The 23250-nt window shown below is 34.2% G+C and overlaps 1 protein-coding gene across 7 annotated transcripts in view; it reads right to left on the bottom strand.

The window, feature by feature from the left end:
• Positions 1–23250, bottom strand: part of LOC142341788 (acetylcholinesterase-like) — a 60219-nt gene that overhangs the window by 18787 nt on the left and 18182 nt on the right. For all 7 annotated transcript variants that reach the window (XM_075393020.1, XM_075393018.1, XM_075393016.1 and 4 more), the window contains exons 3-6: positions 19167–19290; positions 13426–13660; positions 9481–9619; positions 8929–9089 (exon numbers count right to left, since the gene is read on the bottom strand). In XM_075393020.1, coding sequence (XP_075249135.1) covers positions 8929–9089; positions 9481–9619; positions 13426–13660; positions 19167–19290 — 659 coding nt within the window. The remainder of the gene's footprint in view (positions 1–8928; positions 9090–9480; positions 9620–13425; positions 13661–19166; positions 19291–23250) is intronic.

Raw genomic sequence — 23250 nt, 5'->3', positions numbered from 1 at the left:
TCTCTCAATATAATTCCTGCAGCTGAATTTGTAGAAATAAGAAGTGAACTAAAAATACATAATATTCAGATAATAGCTAATGATTTTAATGGTAGCAATATTTTGTGTTTTCGCAAATCGTTTCTAATTTTGTAAGTTTTTCTTTGGTTCGTTTCTAAGTCTCTAATTACCCAAAGACAAGGCCATTTGGTTTCGTAGTAACTTCTTATTAATTTATCATGGATTTTTAAGTTAAAAACTAATGATTTTTAAGACTTTTGAAATTTCTTTGTTTAAAAAATGTTGATTAATTTTTGAATTTCGCCTTATTGATCGTTCTCCTCGTTCTCTTGTAACTTAGTCCCATTAATAAATTTTCCATCGGCTGTATAAATAGGAGAAATTAAGCTTGAGTAGTTAAGTTTTTATATGACTGCATTTTGACGTTGTTACTATGTGCTTTTAAAGTTAGATATTCAGTTTTTGCCGTGAAATTCTTGTTTTTTGCTTTGTTTGTTTGGTTGTTATTTTGTCTCGTAGTCTCTTTAAGGTCAGATCTCATCGCCGTTGTAATAAGGCATGGCATTATGTAAATCAATTAGTAGATGGGTTGTGTAATTAATGTTTCAAACTCAAACATCTATTTTTGTTATTTCTTCATTCGGTTGACAATTAAGTCAAAAATGTAGATGAGGTCGGGTTGGGACATCATGTGCGACCACACATTAACGAGCCGCCTTGTTTCATTTTCAATTCAAATTAAGTCCAAAGAGTTTTAAAGCGAAACAAACCTTGGACACCTCTCAAGGGAAGTCGCAGAAGACTTTTTCTACTGTTTCGAGGAAAAAGAGACAGAGGGTCTACAATGATGTGATGGAAGTGCTCTGAGGTCAAAACCATGATATGCAGACAAACGATAAGAATCCGATGTCCGGGAATTTATTCAGCGAGGGCCATCGGCAAAAAATAAATTGTAATACTTTTTTCTAGTACTCGAAAATTTTCCGTTACTTCTTTTTACGGGTCTTTTCCTTGAAAAACGTTTGTAACGCTTTTAGGAGGTTAATCTCTCTTTTGAATGTGAGCTTTTTAGGAGGTTAGTCTCACATTTGAAAAAAAGGGGTTGCAATGTGTTAAGGAAGAAAGAGACCCAATTGTGCTTCCATTGTCTTATGAAACCCCAAAACTCCAAAACTTTTCATCAATTTGAGGCTTTTAATATTTCAGCTCTCCTTTTATTTCAGGGTGAGTAGGTTTTATGCATTTGCAAACCTCTCCTGTCATTGCCAACTAAAATTTAACCAACCAATGTAAAAATTGTTGTTTTTGTTTTCCTTTTTGGGCTAGCATAGAGCTGTTTACTTTATGTTGTTTCATGCTAAGAAACACATCTGGCACAACTAATCATGTGCATTCATTGACATCATTAAAGTTTGTCAAGATTACCCAAATAAAGGGGCAAATTTTGGTTTTTGTTTCCTTTTGCTAAAATAAAGCAATACAAACTTTGTTTTTTGTCGAGCAAACATACCACAAAATGGCGCATTGATTACCTATGCATGACAAACATCTTTTTTCTACCATCGTTTATTTCTGAGCCTAGTTATTGGCCTCCGTTAAAAGCTTTTGTGTTTAATGGCTGCTAAGTTTGGAAAAGAAGTTTTTCGAATATTTTTTTAACATTAACCGATCCTAAACTTTTTTTCGTGGACTGTTAGTCAGTCTTAGTACTTGCACGGTACGTTTTTGTTTCTAGTGCAGCCAAATTTTATCTGGTTAGCGTTTTCATCTTCTGCCTATTAGTTTTAAAACTTCAATGCCACTGTTTTTCATATTTTTTTAAACTTTCCGTTACATTTTTTTATTTTTGGATCCTTTTGAAATCTTTTCACATCATCCTAATACTGATGGTTCTCATTGGTTTAAGGAAGACTTTCAATGGATCAGATATAAAGGTTTCAGAGAAGAACTTATGATTTAAATTGTTTCGACACTTTCTTCTGGCACTTTTCTATTGAAGTTTTGGTTGTTGCTGTCTTTGTTGTTGTATTCATCTTCAATAACTTGATGAACGATCCTATTGACCAAATATGATTGGCAAACAAACTTGTTGTACCATTGAGGCATAATTTAGCGTAATTAATGGATTCTGTTGAAAGCTTGTGAATTAATGGTGTTGATATTACAATTATTCTAAAAAATTTCATTGTTCTAATGTATTTGTTCATATTTGATTTTTTGAATCTGTACTGATAAAAAAGAGGAATGCCATTGCTGTTAAAAAATTAAGTAAACATGTAAAAATTTTTAAAGAAAAGTTCATTTTCTAAAGCCTTCTACAATTTTCTCGCTCAATTGTTTTCTTGAATTTGCTGTTATTGCCTGTTTTTGTTCTTTAGGTAGCTGTAAATTACTAACAAGTCTCTTAAGCTTGTAATTGAGGATTGATTAAATGAGGTTAACCAAATCAGTTAGTCAGTTTATACCTTAGAGAGGTCACATCCAATTTCTTGTATTCCACAAAAATAACATATCTACTTATATTATTTGTCAGCGATGCTTTGTTTTTTGGACAATATGCGTTTTTATAAACGTTTTTTGAGTGTTCATTTTTTGCGCTTCTTTTTCTCTTCTTTCAGAACAATCGCGTAGTAACAGATCCCAATGGTTTATAAATGTGGCCCAAATATATTTATTTAATCTCTCAATATAATTCCTGCAGCTGAATTTGTAGAAATAAGAAGTGAACTAAAAATACATAATATTCAGATAATAGCTAATGATTTTAATGGTAGCAAAATTTTGTGTTTTCGCAAATCGTTTCTAATTTTGTAAGTTTTTCTTTGGTTCGTTTCTAAGTCTCTAATTACCCAAAGACAAGGCCATTTGGTTTCGTAGTAACTTCTTATTAATTTATCATGGATTTTTAAGTTAAAAACTAATGATTTTTAAGACTTTTGAAATTTCTTTGTTTAAAAAATGTTGATTAATTTTTGAATTTCGCCTTATTGATCGTTCTCCTCGTTCTCTTGTAACTTAGTCCCATTAATAAATTTTCAATCGGCTGTATAAATAGGAGAAATTAAGCTTGAGTAGTTAAGTTTTTATATGACTGCATTTTGACGTTGTTTCTATGTGCTTTTAAAGTTAGATATTCAGTTTTTGCCGTAAAATTCTTGTTTTTGCTTTGTTTGTTTGGTTGTTATTTTGTCTCGTGGTCTCTTTAAGGTCAGATCTCATCGCCGTTGTAATAAGGCATGGCATTATGTAAATCAATTAGTAGATGGGTTGTGTAATTAATGTTTCAAACTCAAACATCTATTTTTGTTATTTCTTCATTCGGTTGACAATTAAGTCAAAAATGTAGATGAGGTCGGATCGGGACATCATGTGCGACCACATATTAACGAGCCGCCTTGTTTCACTTTCAATTCAAATTAAATCCAAAGAGTTTTAAAGCGAAACAAACCTTGGACACCTCTCAAGGGAAGTCGCAGAAGACTTTTTCTACTGTTTCGAGGAAAAAGAGACAGAGGGTCTACATTGATGTGATGGAAGTGCTCTGAGATCAAAACCATGACATGCAGACAAACGATAGGAATCCGATGTCCGGGAATTTATTCAGCGAGGGCCCTCGGCAAAAAATAAATTGTAATACTTTTTTCTAGTACTCGAAAATTTTCCGTTACTTCTTTTTACGGGTCTTTTCCTTGAAAAACGTTTGTAACGCTTTTAGGAGGTCAGTCTCTCTTTTGAATGTGAGCTTTTTAGGAGGTTAGTCTCACATTTGAAAAAGAGGATGCAATGTGTTAAGGAAGAAAGAGACCCAATTGTGCTTCCATTGTCTTATGAAACCCCAAAACTCCAAAACTTTTCATCAATTTGAGGCTTTTAATATTTCAGCTCTCCTTTTATTTCAGGGTCAGTAGGTTTTATGTATTTGCAAACGTCTCCTGTCATTGCCAACTAAAATTAAACCAACCAATATAAAAATTGTTGTTTTTGTTTTCCTTTTTGGGCTAGCATAGAGCTGTTTACTTTATGTTGTTTCATGCTAAGAAACACATCTGGCGCAACTAATCATGTGCATTCATTGACATCATTAAAGTTTGTCAAGATTACCCAAATAAAGGGGCAAATTTTGGTTTTTGTTTCCTTTTGCTAAAATAAAGCAATACAAACTTTGTTTTTTGTCGAGCAAACATACCACAAAATGGCGCATTTAGTCAATCGCCATCAATTATATCAGTGAGATCTTGTGTTTTCCTATAAAGAGCCAATGTACTTGGTGAAGTATCGGCATGAAAAAAAAAGCAGGTTGATGTAATAAAAAAAACAACGAAACGTAATATTATCAAATGGAACATTTTTTCAGGATAACAAAAAGTGTTACGGAATTGAATTTAAGATAGGTACCTGTGAACCTTATTTACTATAAGTACCAGAACATAATCGGATGGAAAAATTAAAGCAGACAAAGACTATTAAACATCAGAACAACATATAACGCTATAGATCATTTTTTCAGAAAATCGATGTGGAAAAAAAATCAATGGAGTGGAGTTCTTGATAAAAGTTTTTCTAAAAAAGCAAACAATATAGAGCTCAATTGTCAAATGTAAAACTTCCCTGATAGCTTTTATGCAGCATCCTTCATTGCAAATAGATGTTGATCGCATTGTTTTTGTCCTACAATATCCTATTAAAGTCTTATGAATTTCTTTTGCGTCGTATCGACTATAGCCATCCCACGAAATGATAGCCCCCTTTACGGTATAACTACCAAATTTGAGGGGCTTTAGGTTATTTGATCCCTAAGGTGGGGGTTATAATAGAAAAGTTCCATTTTTTGTTGAGTTGAGAGTGTGCGTATCTATACTTTTTGAGTCGCGCGTTCTGGAGTTGAGTATAAACCGATCAGTTTTGAGTGCAGTTATTTTGAGTCGGTTGTTTTTCACTTGAACTGTTGAACTGGTGTGAATCCAGCATTTTTGAGTCCACTGTTTTTGATTCGCCATTTTTAGTGGAGTTTTATTAGCTGAGCATTTTTGAGTCTAACAATTTCGAGTCAAGTTTGTCCGTTTTTCGAGAATATTTGTTCACGAAGTTTTTTGGGTCTGTCCTGATTCGCACATACCAATGCATTGTTGATCTCCCCATTTTTGTTTTTGGGTTGTTAGATAACTTGTTACATTAAAAAATTCCACGTGCCCTTGGGTGATATAAACAAAATAGCACTACACATGATTACAGAAAGCATTGAACTCAAAATGTTTACCTTTAGTTTCATTTTCACTTCAAATTGAATCCAAAGAGTTTCAAAGCGAAACAAACTTGTACACCTCTCAAGGGAAGTCGCAGAAGACTTCCTCTACTATTTCGAGGAAAACGAGACAGAGGGTCTACATTGATGTGATGGAAGTGCTCTGAGGTCAAAAGCATGATATGCAGACAGACGATAAGAATCCGATGTCCGGGAATTTATTCAGAGGGCCTTCAGCAAAAATAATTTGTAATACTTTTTTCTAGTACTCGAAAAATTTCCGTTACATCTTTTTACGGGTCTTTTCCTTGAAAAACGTTTGTAACGCTTTTAGGAGGTTAGTCTCTCATTTGAATGTGAGCTTTTTAGGAGGTTAGTCTCACATTTGAAAAAGGGGATGCAATGTGTTAAGGAAGAAAGAGACCCAATTGTGCTTCCATTGTCTTATGAAACCCCAAAACTCCAAAACTTTTCATTAATTTGAGGCTTTTCATATTTCAGCTCTCCTTTTATTACAGGGTGAGTAGGTTTTATGTATTTGCAAACGTCTCCTGTCATTGCGAACTGAAATTTAACCAACCAATGTAAAAATTGTTGTTTTTGTTTTCCTTTTTGGGCTAGCATAGAGCTGTTTACTTTATGTTGTTTTTTGCTAAGAAACACATCTGGCGCAACTAATCATGTGCATTCATTGACATCATTAAAGTTTGTCAAGATTACCCAAATAAAGGGGCAAATTTTGGTTTTTGTTTCCTTTTGCTAAAATAAAGCAATACAAACTTTGTGTTTTGTCGAGCAAACATACCACAAAATGGCGCATTTAGTCAATCGCCTTCAATTATATCAGTGAGATCTTGTGTTTTCCTATAAAGAGCCAATGTACTTGGTGAAGTATCGGCATGAAAAAAAAGCAGGTTGATGTAATAAAAAAAAACAACGAAACGTAATATTATCAAATGGAACATTTTTTCAGGATAACAAAAAGTGTTACGGAATTGAATTTAAGATAGGTACCTGTGAACCTTATTTACTTTAAGTACCAGAACATAATCGGATGGAAAAATTAAAGCAGACAAAGACTATTGAACATCAGAACAACATATAACGCTATAGATCATTTTTTCAGAAAATCGATGTGGAAAAAAAATCAATGGAGTGGAGTTCTTGATAAAAGTTTTTCTAAAAAAGCAAACAATATAGAGCTCAATTGTCAAATGTAAAACTTCCCTGATAGCTTTTATGCAGCATCTTTCATTGCAAATAGATGTTGATCGCATTGTTTTTGTCCTACAATATCCTATTAAAGTCTTATGAATTTCTTTTGCGTCGTATCGACTATAGCCATCCCACGAAATGATAGCCCCCTTTACGGTATAACTACCAAATTTGAGGGGGCTTTAGGTTATTTGATCCCTAAGGTGGGGGTTATAATAGAAAAGTTCCATTTTTTGTTGAGTTGAGAGTCTGCGTATCTATACTTTTTGAGTCGCGCGTTCTGGAGTTGAGTATAAACCGATCAGTTTTGAGTGCAGTTATTTTGAGTCGGTTGTTTTTCACTTGAACTGTTTTGAATCCAGCATTTTTGAGTCGAGCGTTTTTGATTCGCCATTTTTAGTGGAGCTTTTATTAGCTGAGCATTTTTGAGTCTAGCAATTTCGAGTCAAGTTTGTCCGTTTTTCGAGAATATTTGTTCACGAAGTTTTTTGGGTCTGTCCTGATTCGCACATACCAATGCATTGTTGATCTCCCCATTTTTGTTTTTGGGTTGTTAGATAACTTGTTACATTCAAAAATTCCACGTGCCCTTGGGTTACAATATTTGAGTGGCCTCTACGGCGGAGAGAAACCAAATAGGTTAAAAAATAGATCTATTTTGTTTCGCTCTCCCTCCCCGTGTTTTCAATGCCCACCATTACAATTTTTTATGTGTTGACATATGGCAACTTACTATCTAAAAAATATTCGTAAAAAAACTTTACGCCCACTAGTCTGGGGGGAGCGGAAACAGAATAGAACCCAAAACTTTTTTGTTTTTTTCCGGCTGGAACAAGACTCAAAGAGACTCAAATTTTAGTTTTTGACGGCTGCCAATGTTTATTATACAAAATATTTTGTTAGCCTGTTATGGGGTCAAGCACTTTATTGATCACTAATTAAAATATGATCAAGATCGGGTTAATCAAATTTTTTTGGAGGTGGAGAAAAGAATTACGGGGTCTGTTCTGTTTTGCCCGCAGAGAGTTTTTCATAACTAACAATTACAATACGAAAGACGAGGTAAAAGTTACTTGCTCACGATGCTGGGGGAATAGAGAAGATAGTAACTTGGTGCTTTCAATGATAGCTTTGACCTCATTCTGATGGTAATTTTTATAATGGGAGTAAAATCTCCGCTTGGGTTTGCCAAATTGAGCGTTGGTTCAAATTACCATTTTTGAAAATTGTAATTTCGGCAAGAGTTGTTTTGCAGCACAGGGCTTTCTAGCCAAATCAAAAAAAAATGTAGAGCTAAAGATTGTCGTTTCAGCTTGTTCTTTTGAAGACAAGAGAAGTGATTTTGTTGAAAAGATGGTGTTAATAAAAATCCACATATCCGCGAGACACCGCCCCTTCCCCTACCCTCACACACATACTGAAACACACACACACACACACACACACACACACACACACACACACACACACGTTGATAATGCCGCCTGCTTCACGGCGATGCGATGTGGAGGGCGATCGAAAAGGGAGTATGATCGCAACATATTGTGCAGTGCACATTATCACGATCTGCGTTCAGTTTTAATTATTTCTGCCAAACGTTGGGCAATTTTTGACTATAATTTCTCTTTTAACTGTACTCTTGTAATACAGTAGTAAAACTTTCGGTCGTTAAAAATTTGGTTATCCTAATCAATCAAATTTTTTGGTGAAATTTTGTTGATTTAACCACAGGTCACCAAAATCTGAATTCAACCAGCTAATAATAATCAAAATTACTAGCCCACTCCACGAAAAAGCCTGGACAGAAGAAGATCAGTTTTCATGAAGTCTTAACTTTCTTGATTATATTTCAATTCTGATTGCAATTTATTGGTTGTAAATTATTAATTATTCTCTTATTGCTTCCTTGCTTTCATGCTTTTCATTGTTGATAGATAGCAGATTTACTGTTTCACAGCTAAACTAATCAGGTCATGATGCAATATGGAAGATTATTTTTGGTATCTTTTTCTTCTCTTGGTTTACTCTGGTAGTTCGCTGTGTACTGGTGAGAAACAAAATTCTGCTGCTACAATTTTCGGATCTTTTCCGTTTGTGCCCCCCCCCCCCCAGTACGTTATGCAACCCCCCAGTTACAGAGCACGTGTCGTTACACAGTAAGCGACTATGTAAATATATGGCACCTGCGTTTGTGGGATGCAAATAATATGTACCCACTAAGCTGGGGGGGGCAAAAACGGAAAATGTCCCAATTTTCAAATTAGATTTGAAAAGATTGTTATCTGATAATAAATACAGACGCTCAATTCACAGAATCTATGCCTAGCTGCCACAGGAGGGTCGTAAACGGAATCCAGGAGCTGTTTGAAAGAAAACATATATGTGAGATGAATTTGAGCGGAATACTCAATTTCGGGACCGAGGTCTACTGAAACCGAGGTCTGCTGATCTATCTGTCAACGTCATCTAACCTTGTCTGTCCAGTGTTTCTGGTTCATAGCGAGAAGAGTGACTAGTGTGGCAGCTGAGTTGGACCCGAGGACTGTTATCTTGGAATTGTTACCCCTCCACGAGTGAATGTTGTCGTATACCCACTCCAGACCCATCTTGATGTCGTACAGAGCCACGTTACCTGAGGAATAAAGGTGAAAATTGCCGGACCAATACTTTTTCATGAAAGGTAACATATTATTTCACTAACTGATACCGCAAAAACACATTTATGGCAAATTAATGTTTCCATTAAACGTACAAAGCCGGTCGAATTATTCTTATCTGATATGAAAAATCCCCAAGCTTCCAAGCCAATCCGTCTCAAAAATAAAAATACATTACCTATTCTTGAGAAATTTCTTTATGTTAATGTATATTTTCATGTTCATTGTACATTTTCATAGAAACTAGACCTTGAACTTCCCACTAAAAGTCGGGACAAGATCTTTTCATGGATAGAGCAAAAGTCTTTCTATGGGCATTTTGGGTCGACGTGTTTATGAACGAGGAAACGATTAAGTTTAACTAACTTCCGTTGAAGTATCCGAGAACTCCAGATCTGAATGCGATGGTGATCACCAAGAGGTCATTGCTCCACGACTGTCCACTCCCACTCATTAGAGGGTCTTCAGGCCTGTTCATGTAGAAGTCATCCTCATACAGGATCACCTAAACTCAACAGACGATAATATAAATTGAAGAGTTGAAGAACGGAGGATAGAGCGGAATCAGATTAGAAAAACTTTTGTTGAAAATAGTTTAAACTAAAAAGATTTCAACGCATCATTTATGTGCTTCGTTGTTCCAACCCCACTTAGTGGGGGACTACATGCTCAACTGTTTTTTGTTCGGTCAATTCATTGTAGAGAGTTTTGAGCGGTATCATCAAAAATCTCATCAAGCGTAGAAAATCTTAAAAAGAGAGCTTTTCCAGTTTCGTTTTTCTGTTCGTGGATGTATCGAGGTTTAAAACTTTTTTAAGCAATTGAAGTTTTACCGTATTTTTGGTCAATTTAAGCGTCATATTAGGCGAAGTTTACATGGTTCAAGTTTTATCCATTTGTACTATTATTTGTTTATAATTTAAAAAATACCTGTTTTTGCCGTAAAAAGTTAGCGAAAAACATAGTCACTCCAATTATGATTTCGCGCAATTCAAATGGACTTAGATTGCATTTCAGCACTGTCTATTTAAAAAAAAACAAAATAAAGTAGTGATTTTAGTCACGCTCATAAGGTGAAAATAACGAAAGAGAGTATGCATTCTAAGGACGCCTATTATGTTTTTATTAAAGACGTTATAGTTGTTTTTAATTGCTCTCAAACGAATTTTGTAGTAATTCTATTAGTTATGTCGGTCTTTTTTTATGCGATTTTTTGCGTGACCGATTTTTCCTCTGAGGCTTTTCACTTTTCGTCCTCAAAACTTGTAGCGCCCAGCGGGCATTAAGTGCTCTTAGAGCTCTTCAGCTCTGTTTCAGCTCAAACTGTTTTGGAGACTTATACTTATACTTATGGTGTGAAGGGCGGTTCTTAGAGGTTGAAGACACCCCCACTGTTGACCCCCCTATTGCCCCCAACCCCACCCACCGCGCTGTTGCCCCCCTCTCCAGTGTTGCCCCCCAATCAGCCCCCAGTGACCCCCCCTTCCCTCCCACGGCTAGCTACTGACGAACAACCGCTTGCTAAAAACGCAAATTTATACTATTTTGCAATTTTTTCAAGCTTTTTGAAAATTTTTGACATTTTTTTGCTTTTTATCAACCCCGGGTGCCAAGGAACCTCCTCTAGGGTTTGATAATAGGTTACTGAATTGTTTCTAGTGGTAATGGAATAGTTTCAACATTTTAACATCATGAATTTTAGCAAATTTTTGATAAAACGTGCTTTTTTTAAGTTTTTTTGAAATTTTTTGTCAGTTTTTAGATTTTTTCAGCCTTACGAGCCAAGAAACCTCCTTTAGGGTTTGAAGATAGGTTACTGAATGGTTTCTAGATTAAACGGAATGTCTTGCAAGACTTTAACATCACAAATTTTAGCATATTTTTGATATTTCTTTGCCATTTTTTTCAAATCTTGTAACATTTAGTCATTATTCAGATTTTTTGAGCCTCAAGAGTCAAAAAAGCATCGTTGGGGTTTGCTAGTAAGTTACTGGAAAATTTCTGTTGGTCATGGAATATTTTTCAACTTTTTAATATCACAAGTTTTAGCAATTTTTTTTTATAAAACTTGCAATTTTTTTTTTAAGTTTTTGAAATTTTTTGTCATTTTTTAGGTTTCTCTAGCCTCAAGAACCGCATAATCTCCTCTATGGTTTGATAATATGTTACTGCTTAGTTTATAGATGTAATGGGCTGTTTTTCAAGATTTTAATATCACGACTTTAAACAATTTTTAAAAATATTTGCAGTTTTTCGTGTTTTTGATTTTTTTCCGGCAAAAGAGGCCCTGGGGTCTCCTCCAAGATTTGATAATAAGCTGCTGAAATGTTTCGAGAGTTAATGGGATTGTGATCACCATATTTTATTAATATCTGGATAAAAATTAAACTTTTCAATTTTTTGGAAAATTTTTATGTTCCAAGCGTATGGATCTTTGAGCCAGTGAAAAAATTTCAGGGTTAAAAGAGGGATACTGGATAGCCTCTTGAGACAAGGAAATGGTTCTTAACTCTCTCTTTTTGTTGATTCCGCACTCCAGCTGCTGTTATGTGGCGTAATGTCACCATTTCTGATCCTAATTATCAATGAGTTATAGTTGAAATGTTTTTCATCATAAATGATCTAACAGGCACTTTTAGGAAACCGTTGTTATATGCTCTCAAAAGCAATTTGTAGCAAATATATTAATCCTGTTTGTGTTTTACGCAATTTTTCGCTTGGCCGATTTTTCGTCTGACTCATTTGACTTTCGTATTCAGAAACGGGATAAAGAGGTAGCTCCCTGAGGTCACTAAACCGTGGCTAGCTGTTGACGAAGCCAACCGCTCGCCGGTCGTTTGAGAGCAATTCGCCCGACGTTAGTCGGTTATGTTTGATAATTTTAACGCCTCTGGTTTTCAACGAAAAATGGAGTTTTCTTCATGTCAGACTTTTTTGTTATGTAGAGTCATTTGCTTTGATGCCTATCAAAAGTTGTTTCTACCGTCTTAAAACCAAATCATAAATCCATTAATGTTTTGGATGGTGTCTCGAAATGTTCATGAAGTTCCGTTTTTCATCGCTCAATTTGTCAGACGACCATCTATCTGATCACGCGCTAGGTCATAGAGTACCTTTTTGCTGATTTCCTACGCTCAACAGCTGGATTTATGTGCTGGAGGTTGTCCGTTATTTCATTCTGTATGAGCATTTTAGGTCAATCTTTTGATATTTTTGAGCCTAAATGACCTACTTAATTTAAATTGGCGTTTCACTCATTTATTAAATGCAAATTCAGAACACAATACAAAATCTAATCGAAATTAAGAAGAATTCACTCAAGCTAGATAATTTTAAGGCTATGTTACTTTAGGGACATTAGTGTTAGATGTTTCTGTTTGTAACATAGAAAAAATTGAAAGCAGAATATCTTTTCTTGTCGCTGGGAAAAGTTGGATATTTAATTGATCAGAAACTATGAGATTTTGTATAAGCTCTGATTTCACTCTTGTAACAAAATATTTTGCTCTGCTCAATTTTCGTCCATTCTAGTGAAACAAAAAAATAAATTCAGTGGTATTAACTTCAGTTGCTTACACATCTGTCTTTATTTGCGAACGCATCATTTTTTATATTATAAAATATTATTTTTTTATTTTTTATATTACCACTATTTTTAATTTTGGTTCCTACGTAATCACAGCGGAACAGCATTAGGCCACAGTAGCCTGTTCTCAGCTGCCCTTTTCTTATTGTTCCCCACATTTCAGACTGTTCTTTTAATGAGCAGCATTGGTCTTTTTTAGTGACTATGGCCAGTTTTTTGCGTCTGAGACTTTCACGTGGTACCATTATTGCAGCCAAGATTAGTCAGGCTATGGTCAACCTGAAGCTATGGTTAAGTAAGAGCTCATCCTCACACCTTACTCTGAAGCTTTCATATCTCTGCTTTATCTGGTACACAGTTAAACCAAGAATAGCGCTGATTGGGGTCACAACTTCATTCGAACATTACAGATTCTGTTCTGTTGAACAAATGATCGTTTGTCGCCCAAATGAGAGTGGACTGTGTAATAAAATGACGAAGTCTATTAACTTGCTCATTAAGAAGGTAGATCAGAGGATGCTATCGAAAAGAATGCATTCTTGCCTCCTTGATGGCTTTAAAATAGAACGTGACACAAAAAGAGTGAGACACCTGGTCAAGATAAAAATGTAACCAAGTTGAAAACACCAAACGAGGAATTCTGTTTCAATTGAAGTTTAAAATGAACTTTGCTTTTAATCAAACAACATTTGTTAACCACGCGTTCAAAAACTGTATGTGCTCACCAGTGTGCTGTAATAGTGAATGTTCTGGTTGGTTCCTCTGGCTGGGAAGGCTGGTCTCCATATGTTGAGATAGAGACAGTCTGATGATGTTGGGATTCTGCTCTGGTTGTACTGGTCTCTGCCCTCGAAGGAGGGAGTGATCGGGTAGTATGGCAACTGTGGACAGGGTGGCTTGAAGTTGGTTGCATCTAGAACTCCTTTGTATTTGTGGGTCCATTTCTTTGGTTTAAGAAATCTGAACACTCAACTAACGAATTTCACTGAATTTTTGGGTCTCTTCTTCCGTTATTGTCTAAGTACCGTTACATAGTTTATCTTTAATTAATATGCACCCAAAAGATGAGGGTTGCGAGCACAAATGGAAAATATTTGCACCTTAACAGAAAATAGAACAGTATCAAGGGAGATTGGCATCAACTGTGCTTCGCACTGGAAGTGTTCCAGCCTATCAAATAACTATTTTTATTAAAGAGGTATGTGGCGAAACGTACGAGAGGAGAAGAGACAGGAACAATTAGTATTATATTGATAAAGCAGAGGGTAGATTTGAAAAAAAATTGTACCCTACTACCCGTACTTAACGCCAAGTCAATATCAGTTTTGGGTAAGTCCAATGAACAGTCTAGGTATCAGTACTGATTCAGAGCTATAATCATAACGCATTTCACACCTGTCAGTCTTGTGCAAGTCTTGGCCATAACTTGTCAAGTCTTAATCCAAGCCTTGGCATGTATTAATCCAATTCTTGGCCAAGACTTGACAAGTCTAAATCCAAGTCTTGGCCTATACTTGGCAAAGCTTAATACAAGTCTTGGCTATAACTTGGCAAGTCTTAACCTAAGTCTTGGCATGTATTAATCCAATTCTTGGCCAAGACTTGACAAGTCTAAATCCAGGTCTTGGCCAAGACTTGGCAAGTCTTAATTCAAGTCTTGGTTTTAAAAAAAGTCCTCTAAAACGTCGAAATAGCTGAAAAAATATCAAAAATAGCAGGTAAATGGCAGGAAAGCGTCAAAGTAGCCAAAAAACGCCTAAAATAGCAGGGAAACCGTCCAAAAGATCCAACAGGAATTGCCACAACCGACGCCGTAAGCTTTGTCTACACTTCTATCCTAAACTTTTGTGGATCTTTTTGATTGACTGACGGGTGTCTCACAAGCATCCCGGGGAAACTGGCTAAAAATTAACACCGAAGACGTGGAACGTTACAAAATTTTTCGAGAATTGAAATTTTCAATCAAAGTTTTTATGAAACTTTAGTTATGACTCCGGATTCAACTTGCAATCGTTAATCAAGTCTTTGCCAGAGTCATGCCAGACTTGTAGGAATTGTATTGAGACTTTACTAATACTGAGAAAATATACAAGATTTTTATTTAGATTTGTCTAGCACGGAGTAGGGTACGTATATGCTCACAACGACCCTTGTTGTCATTGAGCACAAATTGCTTCATTCGTGAGACAAATCGCACCCACAAATTGACTGGAAAAAGATTTGATTGAATCTCTTGACCTTAATTGGTAACGAAAACCTTAACGAAAACGAAGTTTAAGTAACCGGCATTTTTAAATGTGCTCAATGTTTATATCCCATTTCATTTGATTGATGCTGAGTTCATTGTTTCCATGATACTTTGTTGGTTGTTTATTCTTTATAAAAAACAATTGAATGGTCTGTTAAAGCATACTACTAGCCTAGAGAAGTCAGAAAAATGTCTCGACAATGTTGAAAAAGCGTCAAAAGTAAATAAAGCGAATCAAATTTTTCTCCTATTGATATTTGAAAAAAGGGAAAGCGAAAATAACTAGAATAACTGAGAAGGTTTTATTAAAAAAAAAATTGCTCCCAACTTCCCCCAAGAAAAGTGCAAACCGTTAATCCATTTTGTCCAATTCTTGCAATTTGAAATGTACTGAGAAATGGTGATGATAAAAGGTTTTCCTGTTTATTTTACACCTATTTATTTTAATTTTTTTAAAACTTGAAGTTTGTTATGTTTTTGCTTGTTAATGTTGATATTTTTTTAACCTGTCTAAATATCAATTGAGTTCCATCAACAGCGCCATGAAATCCTTTAAGTATTAACATCTTTTATCTAAAGTTTGCTTAAACAAACACAACGAAAAGTGAAGAACCAAAATGTGAGACTCTGAAAATTTTATCCCCATTTTTTCCTCCAGAAATCAAAAGTTTTCTGAGTGGCGCTGCATTACACTTGCCTTCATGACATTGAGTAATATATCAAACAAGGCTGCTCGGTAATGTGCGATTGCACATAAGTTTCCGACCCCGCTCATCCTCAATTTTGGCATAATTGTCTACCAAATGAGGAAAAGATAGAAAAACACAAAAAATTCAAGTATTTTTCAAAAAAAACTGGTGTATGAACGAAAAGATAGCCTCCAAAGCAAATAACTCAGTGGAATAAAAAATGATGCATTAGATTGATGAGATATGCCGATACTAAGAAAGCGAGCGAAGACAAACGGCAAAAAGAAACAACAACAAAAAACATTAATTACATGAAAAAAATTATGTCCCTTTTAAAAAACAGAACCTAATAACAAAGTCAAAATAGCGTCAGATAAAACTGAACATAAACAAAATAACTTGTATTTCACAAAAAAAAATGTTTATTCACCAGTTCATAATAAAACTTGGTAACAGTTAGGCAAAAGAGGACAGAAACTTTAAAGTTAGAAAATTCGCTGAATTTAAAAAAAACAATTTATTTCAAAGTAATGAAAACCATTAGGAATCAACTAAAATATCCCACAGGTTTACAATTACCGATGCTTCTATAGAAAGGAATTAAGAACTCTTGGTATTCAATTTTTTATGCAGTTACAAAAAGAACAACAAATAGACAACAAGCTAAAAATCAATAAAAACTTGCCAGAAAATGCTTTGGAAGCCGTAAAGCCATTTTTTGGCCCCCAAAGTATGTTCGATTGGAATTTCTGCAAACACCTATACTGTATTCTCAGGCCCCTTGTTAATGAAAATAAGCAACAATTAGACAACAAAAATGCAAAAATTATTTAATACTTGTTTTCTTTCGAAAAAAAATTTATTTCCAAAGACATAAAAGCCATGAATTACAAAATGAAAAAATTGAATAGGTTCGTTTATCCTTCAAAAGGAAGCCCTCCAGACCTGTAGTTATCCAGAATATGTCTTACGTCTACAAAAAGAACGTCAAATATGACAAAAATCAAAAATTAATTTACTTTTTTTGGTCAAAAACCAGTATCGAAGCCAACAAATTCCTAACGAATTCTTTGAAAACATTAGATTTTGTGACACCAATCCTTTTTGACACCGTCCCCTGACAAAAAATGTCATCTTAAACCTTTAATTAACGAGACCTGGTAACAAACAGACAATAAAAGGAACAAAACTGCGAAGTTGATAAGTTTTTGTTTTTTCATTTCGGAAAACAATTGTTCTCAAAGTCATGAAAGCCATTATCTATCTTCTAATATCAGAACGTCGGCTCATCTACTCCTCCAGGAAAAGCAAATCAAACCGGGTCATTGTCAGGAAATTAAATACGACTAAAAAGACAAAGTAAAAACTACACTTAAAGACAAAATTAAAAATGTCAATTAAAATCTTCGAGAAAGAATTGACGAAGCAGTAAACAACCACAATCTATATCTTTAAGGATTTAAATATTATCAATTGTGCGGTTTTTTGAACGCGAAAAATGTGATATATGAACTGATAATAACGTGATAATTTGACAAAATTAGAAAACATGAAAAATGGGCAAATACCTAAAAATTTAAAAAAAGGTTGTGAAACCTAGTAATATCGAAGCCAGAACACCATAATTAAGGCGTAAAACCGCAATAAAGACTAAATTTGAATTCAGCAGAAAGAAGGAGCACTCTTTGATTGCTGACACTAAGCCACAAACTGACCAAAGTAAGAGAAAATTGGAGGAAAAGTTCAATAAGCCATTTTTTTAGTTAAAAATCAAATATTTTAAATGTCAAAACGACCATAAGTTTTCAAGCAATCAACTAGATAAATTAATTTTAAGCTAATTAGGAAGCTAATAGGACCAATCACTAGTGAGCTTTGATTTGAAATGTTCTGTTATTTATTTAATATAAAAAATATAAATCGAATTTTTTTAAATAAAAAACCGACTGATGACAATCCGAATTTTTTTGGATTGTAACGGTCCAAGATTGGTACAGAACTGGTCCTGATAGTGATGATTGTCCATTAGGAATATTTAATTTTTGAATTTGGAATGTCATTGATGTAGATATCTTGTTTGTTAAAAAATCAAAAGTAAATGCTGCGTTTTTGATAATCAAAGAATAAAGTTAGCAAAAAACGGCAAACTTTTGTTTACAGAGCACTCTCAACGGAAATTGAAGTGAAATTAGCCCCCTTTTCAGTCTACAAAGATTGTGTTAGTGGTGTTTGGGTGTGCACTTCCTGCAAATTTAATCAGAGTGGACTAAAGAAACTTATTTCGTGTTATTTTTGATGAAAAAGTCTGAATTTTGTAAAATTTTTAGCCGGAATTTGTGACACAAAAATTCAGTGAAAAAAGCCGACAATGTATTCTGTCTTTAAACGTAAAATCAACAACATTTTCATGAAAACTGTTATTAAATTCTATCAAAATTGGCGAAATTTTAGTCAAAAATTCCGAAAAAAGTGAATGAAATCAACGGAATTCACTCTATTTTCTCGAAAGTTTAAACCTCGATATCTCCCTGTCCAAAACGAAAATCGAAAAAAAATCTTTTTAATTCCATATTCTACGCTGGACAAGCTTTCTAATGATACCAGTCTCAACTCTCTACGATGAATATATCGATCGGCCAAAATTGACTGAACAAAAAAAACCCAGTTGAGTATATAGTTCCTCCCCCCTCAAGAGGGGTCGGAACAATAAACTGTGCATACGAAGTGTGAAAAAGATCAAAAATGTGAAAAATTTTTGCAAACTATGAGCCCCAATCGTTCTTCGAGATTGTTCAAGAACTTCTGAATGGTACCACTTTGGCAGATATTGACCAGCCAAAATTTACCTGACAAAAAGCCAGTTTAGCATCAAGTTCCTAGTCCTAAAATGAATTTTAGGGTTGGAACAATAATTCAAAGGTAATTCAACATCATTGCCCGTGTTGAGGAATTTTGTTTTTCACATGCACGAAATCGTCGCTTTTTAATCTTTTTCCTTAGACAAAAAGCCCTTACGTGGTAATCGTTGTTTTGTTCGTTATTTCATCGTTACTTGTATGAAAGAAATGATCGTTTTTTCATCGTTATTTTTGACGAAAAATGGATCTGGCTGGGATTCGAACTATTCACCTCCCGATACATTACCTGCGCACTGCGCTATCACGCAATAGCAATTAAACGACGAAAAACGATCAAAAAACGACAGTTTCATTCGAAAAAAAACGACGTAAGAAACGACAAAAAAACGACGCAAAAACGATCAAAAAACGACTATTTCAATTTGAAAAAGAAAGACGTAAGAAACGACAAAAAAACGAAAAACACGATCATTTTTTTACACGTAAAAGACTACTTAAACGACGGAAACTAATGACAACGACGAAAACGACGACAAAACGACGAAAACGACGAATTCTTACAAAAAGATTGTCGTTTTTTCGTTGTTGTCCTCGACACGGGTGTGGTAACTAAATTCTGATGCCTCTATATGTGCGAACTTGACCCTGGTAACGTTACTATGATTACTGACCTGTCTAATCCTGTGGGTGCTTGTGCGTAAGGTATTCCACCGTAGAACTCCGAATCTAGTCTGTTGTTCGGGTCATAGTCTTGTCTGCCCTGGATTGGACCAAATTGCGTCTGGATCAGAGGAACTACAGACAAATTAAAACCCAAAAATAGTCTGTGGTAGATTCTCAATTTCTCTCCCCCGTTCATTATGACCCTTTATAGTTATTTTTTCAACCTCTATAATAGCAGAGTATTAAATGAATTAAAAGGCTTCTAAGCTATACAGACATTAATCAGAAAAAAAATTATTGCACGATCCTACAAGATAACCTTTGAGTGGCCACGGTTTATGAACAAAATTTTTGTTCATAAACCGTGACCATTCACAGGTTATCTTGTAAGATCTTATAAGAATCCGACATAATCTTACAGGAGAATAAATCGTGCTACAAACTTTTTGTACAGAATCTTACTAGATAAACATTTGTCTTACAATAATTTTACATGATACTGTAACAATGTTAAGTTATTTGTTTCTGTTTTCAAAGTTGTTCAGACGACTAAATTGAACCATTTGAACAATTATTCAACGATTAAGGGACTTTTCCTTAAAGACGACTGGGGGTTGGTTAACTTTTCATTTTCCTCTCAATTCTGTCTTTAACAAAAATGAACATTATCAGTAGAACTCTACGTGTTTTGTAAAAGTTCCCTGAAAAATTCTACAAAAGACATCTTTAACTCTTAGCAGTACTAAAAATTTTCTGGGGAAAATTTGAATTCCAAGAAGACATATCTGCTATTCTTGGGTCTCAAAGCTGTAAAGCGCGTTGAGAAAAATTGCAGTGCGTTCAGTTAGCTAAATTTAAGACTGTCACATAAATATTTTTTACCAAATTCAAATCCGTTCACAACCCTGCTTGAAAAAAAATCATTTCAATTTGTTCGCAGTTTATTTACAGATTGACTACTACTATTGCTTAGATTTATAGTGGTGAGATTAAAGTCAGTCCCAGTTTGTCAACACTTTTGCACTGCATTGGACCATTTTTTGAAAATCAAAATGTAGACTTTAATTTTAAATGCAAACCAATTTTTCGAGTTTCTTAATTTTTTTAAAGCAAGTTTATGAAGCAGCTGCTTCAACAAAAAAGAAATTTATTAAAATATTAATTAAATATAAACAAAAAGACACCCTGACAACCCAAACTGGCAACCCAAAAAACTTTTAAACAAAATAAAAGCGTAACCTAACTTTGGAAAGTGGTAGAGCATCAAACTTCCAGGCGTTTTCTCGAACGTTCTGTTTTTAAAATTTATTTGGAAATATCCATTTGGAGCAATTTTAAATTCTACGTAAACTGTGCATTAGATAAGTTTGGCATAGTTTGACATGAAGCCCTAATTATTCAACGTATACATGGCTAGGGAAAGGAAGCCTCGAGAAGCATGAAAGAACACAAGACTTGTTTGTACGAGATGCTCAAGCTCGAGAGCAGTCGTGTACTGGTTAGCACACTACGCTTGCAATTGAGAGATGATGGTTACAATCTAGTACTAGTCTTTTTTTGCAGCAGTTGCACTCTTCGGGAACCTCCATCATGTTCAATTCTCAAATAGACTTTCTGAAACCAAAAAAGCAAAAATGCTATCAAAACTAAAAATAACAGCATTTTCTGTTCTGATAAAGTTGATTTTATGTCGCGGTATGGTAATTAAATCACAATGATTTAGAGTTTTATGCATATCTTTTCATGAAATATGTTTTAGTAAAAGTGTTTACTCTGTGCAATGAAGCTGTTGAATTTAGCAATTAAAATTTCAAAAAAAAAATTTAATTTGAAGTTTTTTAAGAGGTATAAATTTTACAAATTGAGAGCATGAGATTTGCGGTGCGTTGTTATGGTAGTTCCTCTTTACTTTGAAAACAGTGCAAGTTTTTTGGAACTCAAAAACCAAACGAAATCGCAACAAATTAAGCTTCTCGAATTGTCAATACGCATTCATTGTCTACTTAGCGTATTATTTGTTCCGAACCCAATTGGGGGGGGGGGAGGAACTATATACTCAAATGGGTTTTATTTTCTTCAGATGATTTTGGCCGATAGATATATTTTGTAGAGAAATGTGAATGGTATCGTTAAAAAGCTTGTCCAGCGTAGAATTCGAAATTAAAAAGATTTTTTTGAATTTCGTTTTCTTCGAGAAGTTATCGAGTTTTAAAGCTTTGTGTGAACACAGACATTTGGCATGATTTTGTTCACTTTTGCAATAAGTTTCGTTCAATTTATGATTTTTTCTGTAAAACTATTAATTCAAGATTACACTTCATGCTACTAAATGAAACAATTTTGCATTCCTAATTACCGAAAGGCCACAAAAATGCTAGTTTTGGTCTCATGGGTAAGTTTACTATAAAAAAACTCGAGTAATATTTGAGAGCTGTTTTTTAGAAAATTTTTTGCATTTTCTTTTGTTTTCTTAAAGTCACTTAGAGACCAGTCACTTCATATCAATATTCCGAACCTCACTTACAGTCAAATGAAGCCCAATGAACAAGAGTTCCGTTTTCTAGGAATCGTTCTTGTTTTCTTTTGGCTTCTACCCTAATTTTTTGTGATTTTTAATTAAATTCTGGTCCTCTTTTTGAGGCTTTACTAAGTTTTTGGAGTCATATGGAATAGACAGGATAACTAAAAGTGGAAAAAGCTTGCTAATGGGCACTAATGAACCTATCTTTTGTTTTGAGTTGACAGCTAATGGCTGTTAAAACAAAAAAAAACAATTTTTTTTTGGTTTTTTTGAAAACTAACCAATCTCAAACTTATTTTTTTTTTGAACTGTACGTCCTTTTTAGTATTCACAGGGCATCCGACTTTTCTACTGCAACCAAATTTTGTTTCGATAGCAATTTTGACTTCTAAATATTGGTTTATGGCTTCGATGCCACGAGTTTTCATACATTTTTTTTAATTTTTGGAAAAAAACAGTATCAGCTTGCTGTTAAAAAAAATCAAAAAGAGAAAACTTATGCTGAAAAATTCACTTTTTAATGGCTCCGACACTTTTCTCTCTGTTTTTTTACTTTGCTGTTTCTGGCTGTTTTTATTTATTTGTTTGTAAACATAAAATGCTTGGAGGCCTCATGAACTTTGAATTGAGAATTGAATGAATGATGTTTCCCAATGCATTCTGTATATAGCGAATAGTCCTAAGTTTTTGTTATTATTCGTTTTTAGGAATTTTTCAAATTTTTCGGGTTTTGTTGTTCTAGTCAAACTGTAACATATTCTCATCACTGAGAGGTCCCATTCAATTCCATGTAGTGCGAAAATTAACATGTCTTTCAATTTTTTTCTATCGTAACTGACGTTTTGTTTGCTTTCCGATATCCGTTTTCATAAAAACTTTGAGTGTCCAATATTTCTGTTCTGTTTTTCAGCATATTCGCGTAATAACAGATCCTTAAGATTTTAAGATAAGTACAGAGTGAACTGATATATTCGTTCAGTACATTTTAGCTGTTTTAGTAACAATTACAATTGAAACAAGAGAAAAAAACTCAGATAAAAGCTAATAATTTGTGTTTTTGCAATTCATTTGTGGTTTTTTTTTGAGTTTTTAAGTTTTTCTACAACTTTACTTTGTTTCTTTGGCTTAGTGTGAGAGAATATGGTCTTTTCGTAATGACTTTTTAGTAAATTTATCAACAAATCTTTCGTTGAAGGCTAAGACTTTTTAAGACATTTGAAGTTTTGAAACGTTTTTAATAATATTGATTGAATTTTTTTTCTTTTTGCATCCTTATATCTGTTTTTCGACTTTTTACCTAGTCCCTGTAAGGAAAATTCCCATCTGCAGTGTGATTAACTAAAAGTATATTTGTGTAGCTAAGGTTTTATCTGATTGCATTTTGACGTTGTTACTAGGTGCTTTTATATTTAGATATTGAGTTTTTGCTGTGAAATTTTAGTTTTTGCTGATCTTGTTGTTTATTTTTTTTCTCGCAGTCATTTAAATGGCAGATCTTGAGAGCGCTGTAATGAGACATAGCATTATTTAAATCAATTAGTAACTGTAAATATTTTTCATAACTCAAACTT

The sequence above is a fragment of the Convolutriloba macropyga genome, chromosome 6 (genome assembly GCF_964194025.1).
Source record: "Convolutriloba macropyga chromosome 6, txConMacr16.3, whole genome shotgun sequence".
Taxonomy (NCBI): Eukaryota; Metazoa; Xenacoelomorpha; order Acoela; family Convolutidae; genus Convolutriloba; species Convolutriloba macropyga.
This window is presented reverse-complemented; position numbering and strand designations above follow the sequence as displayed.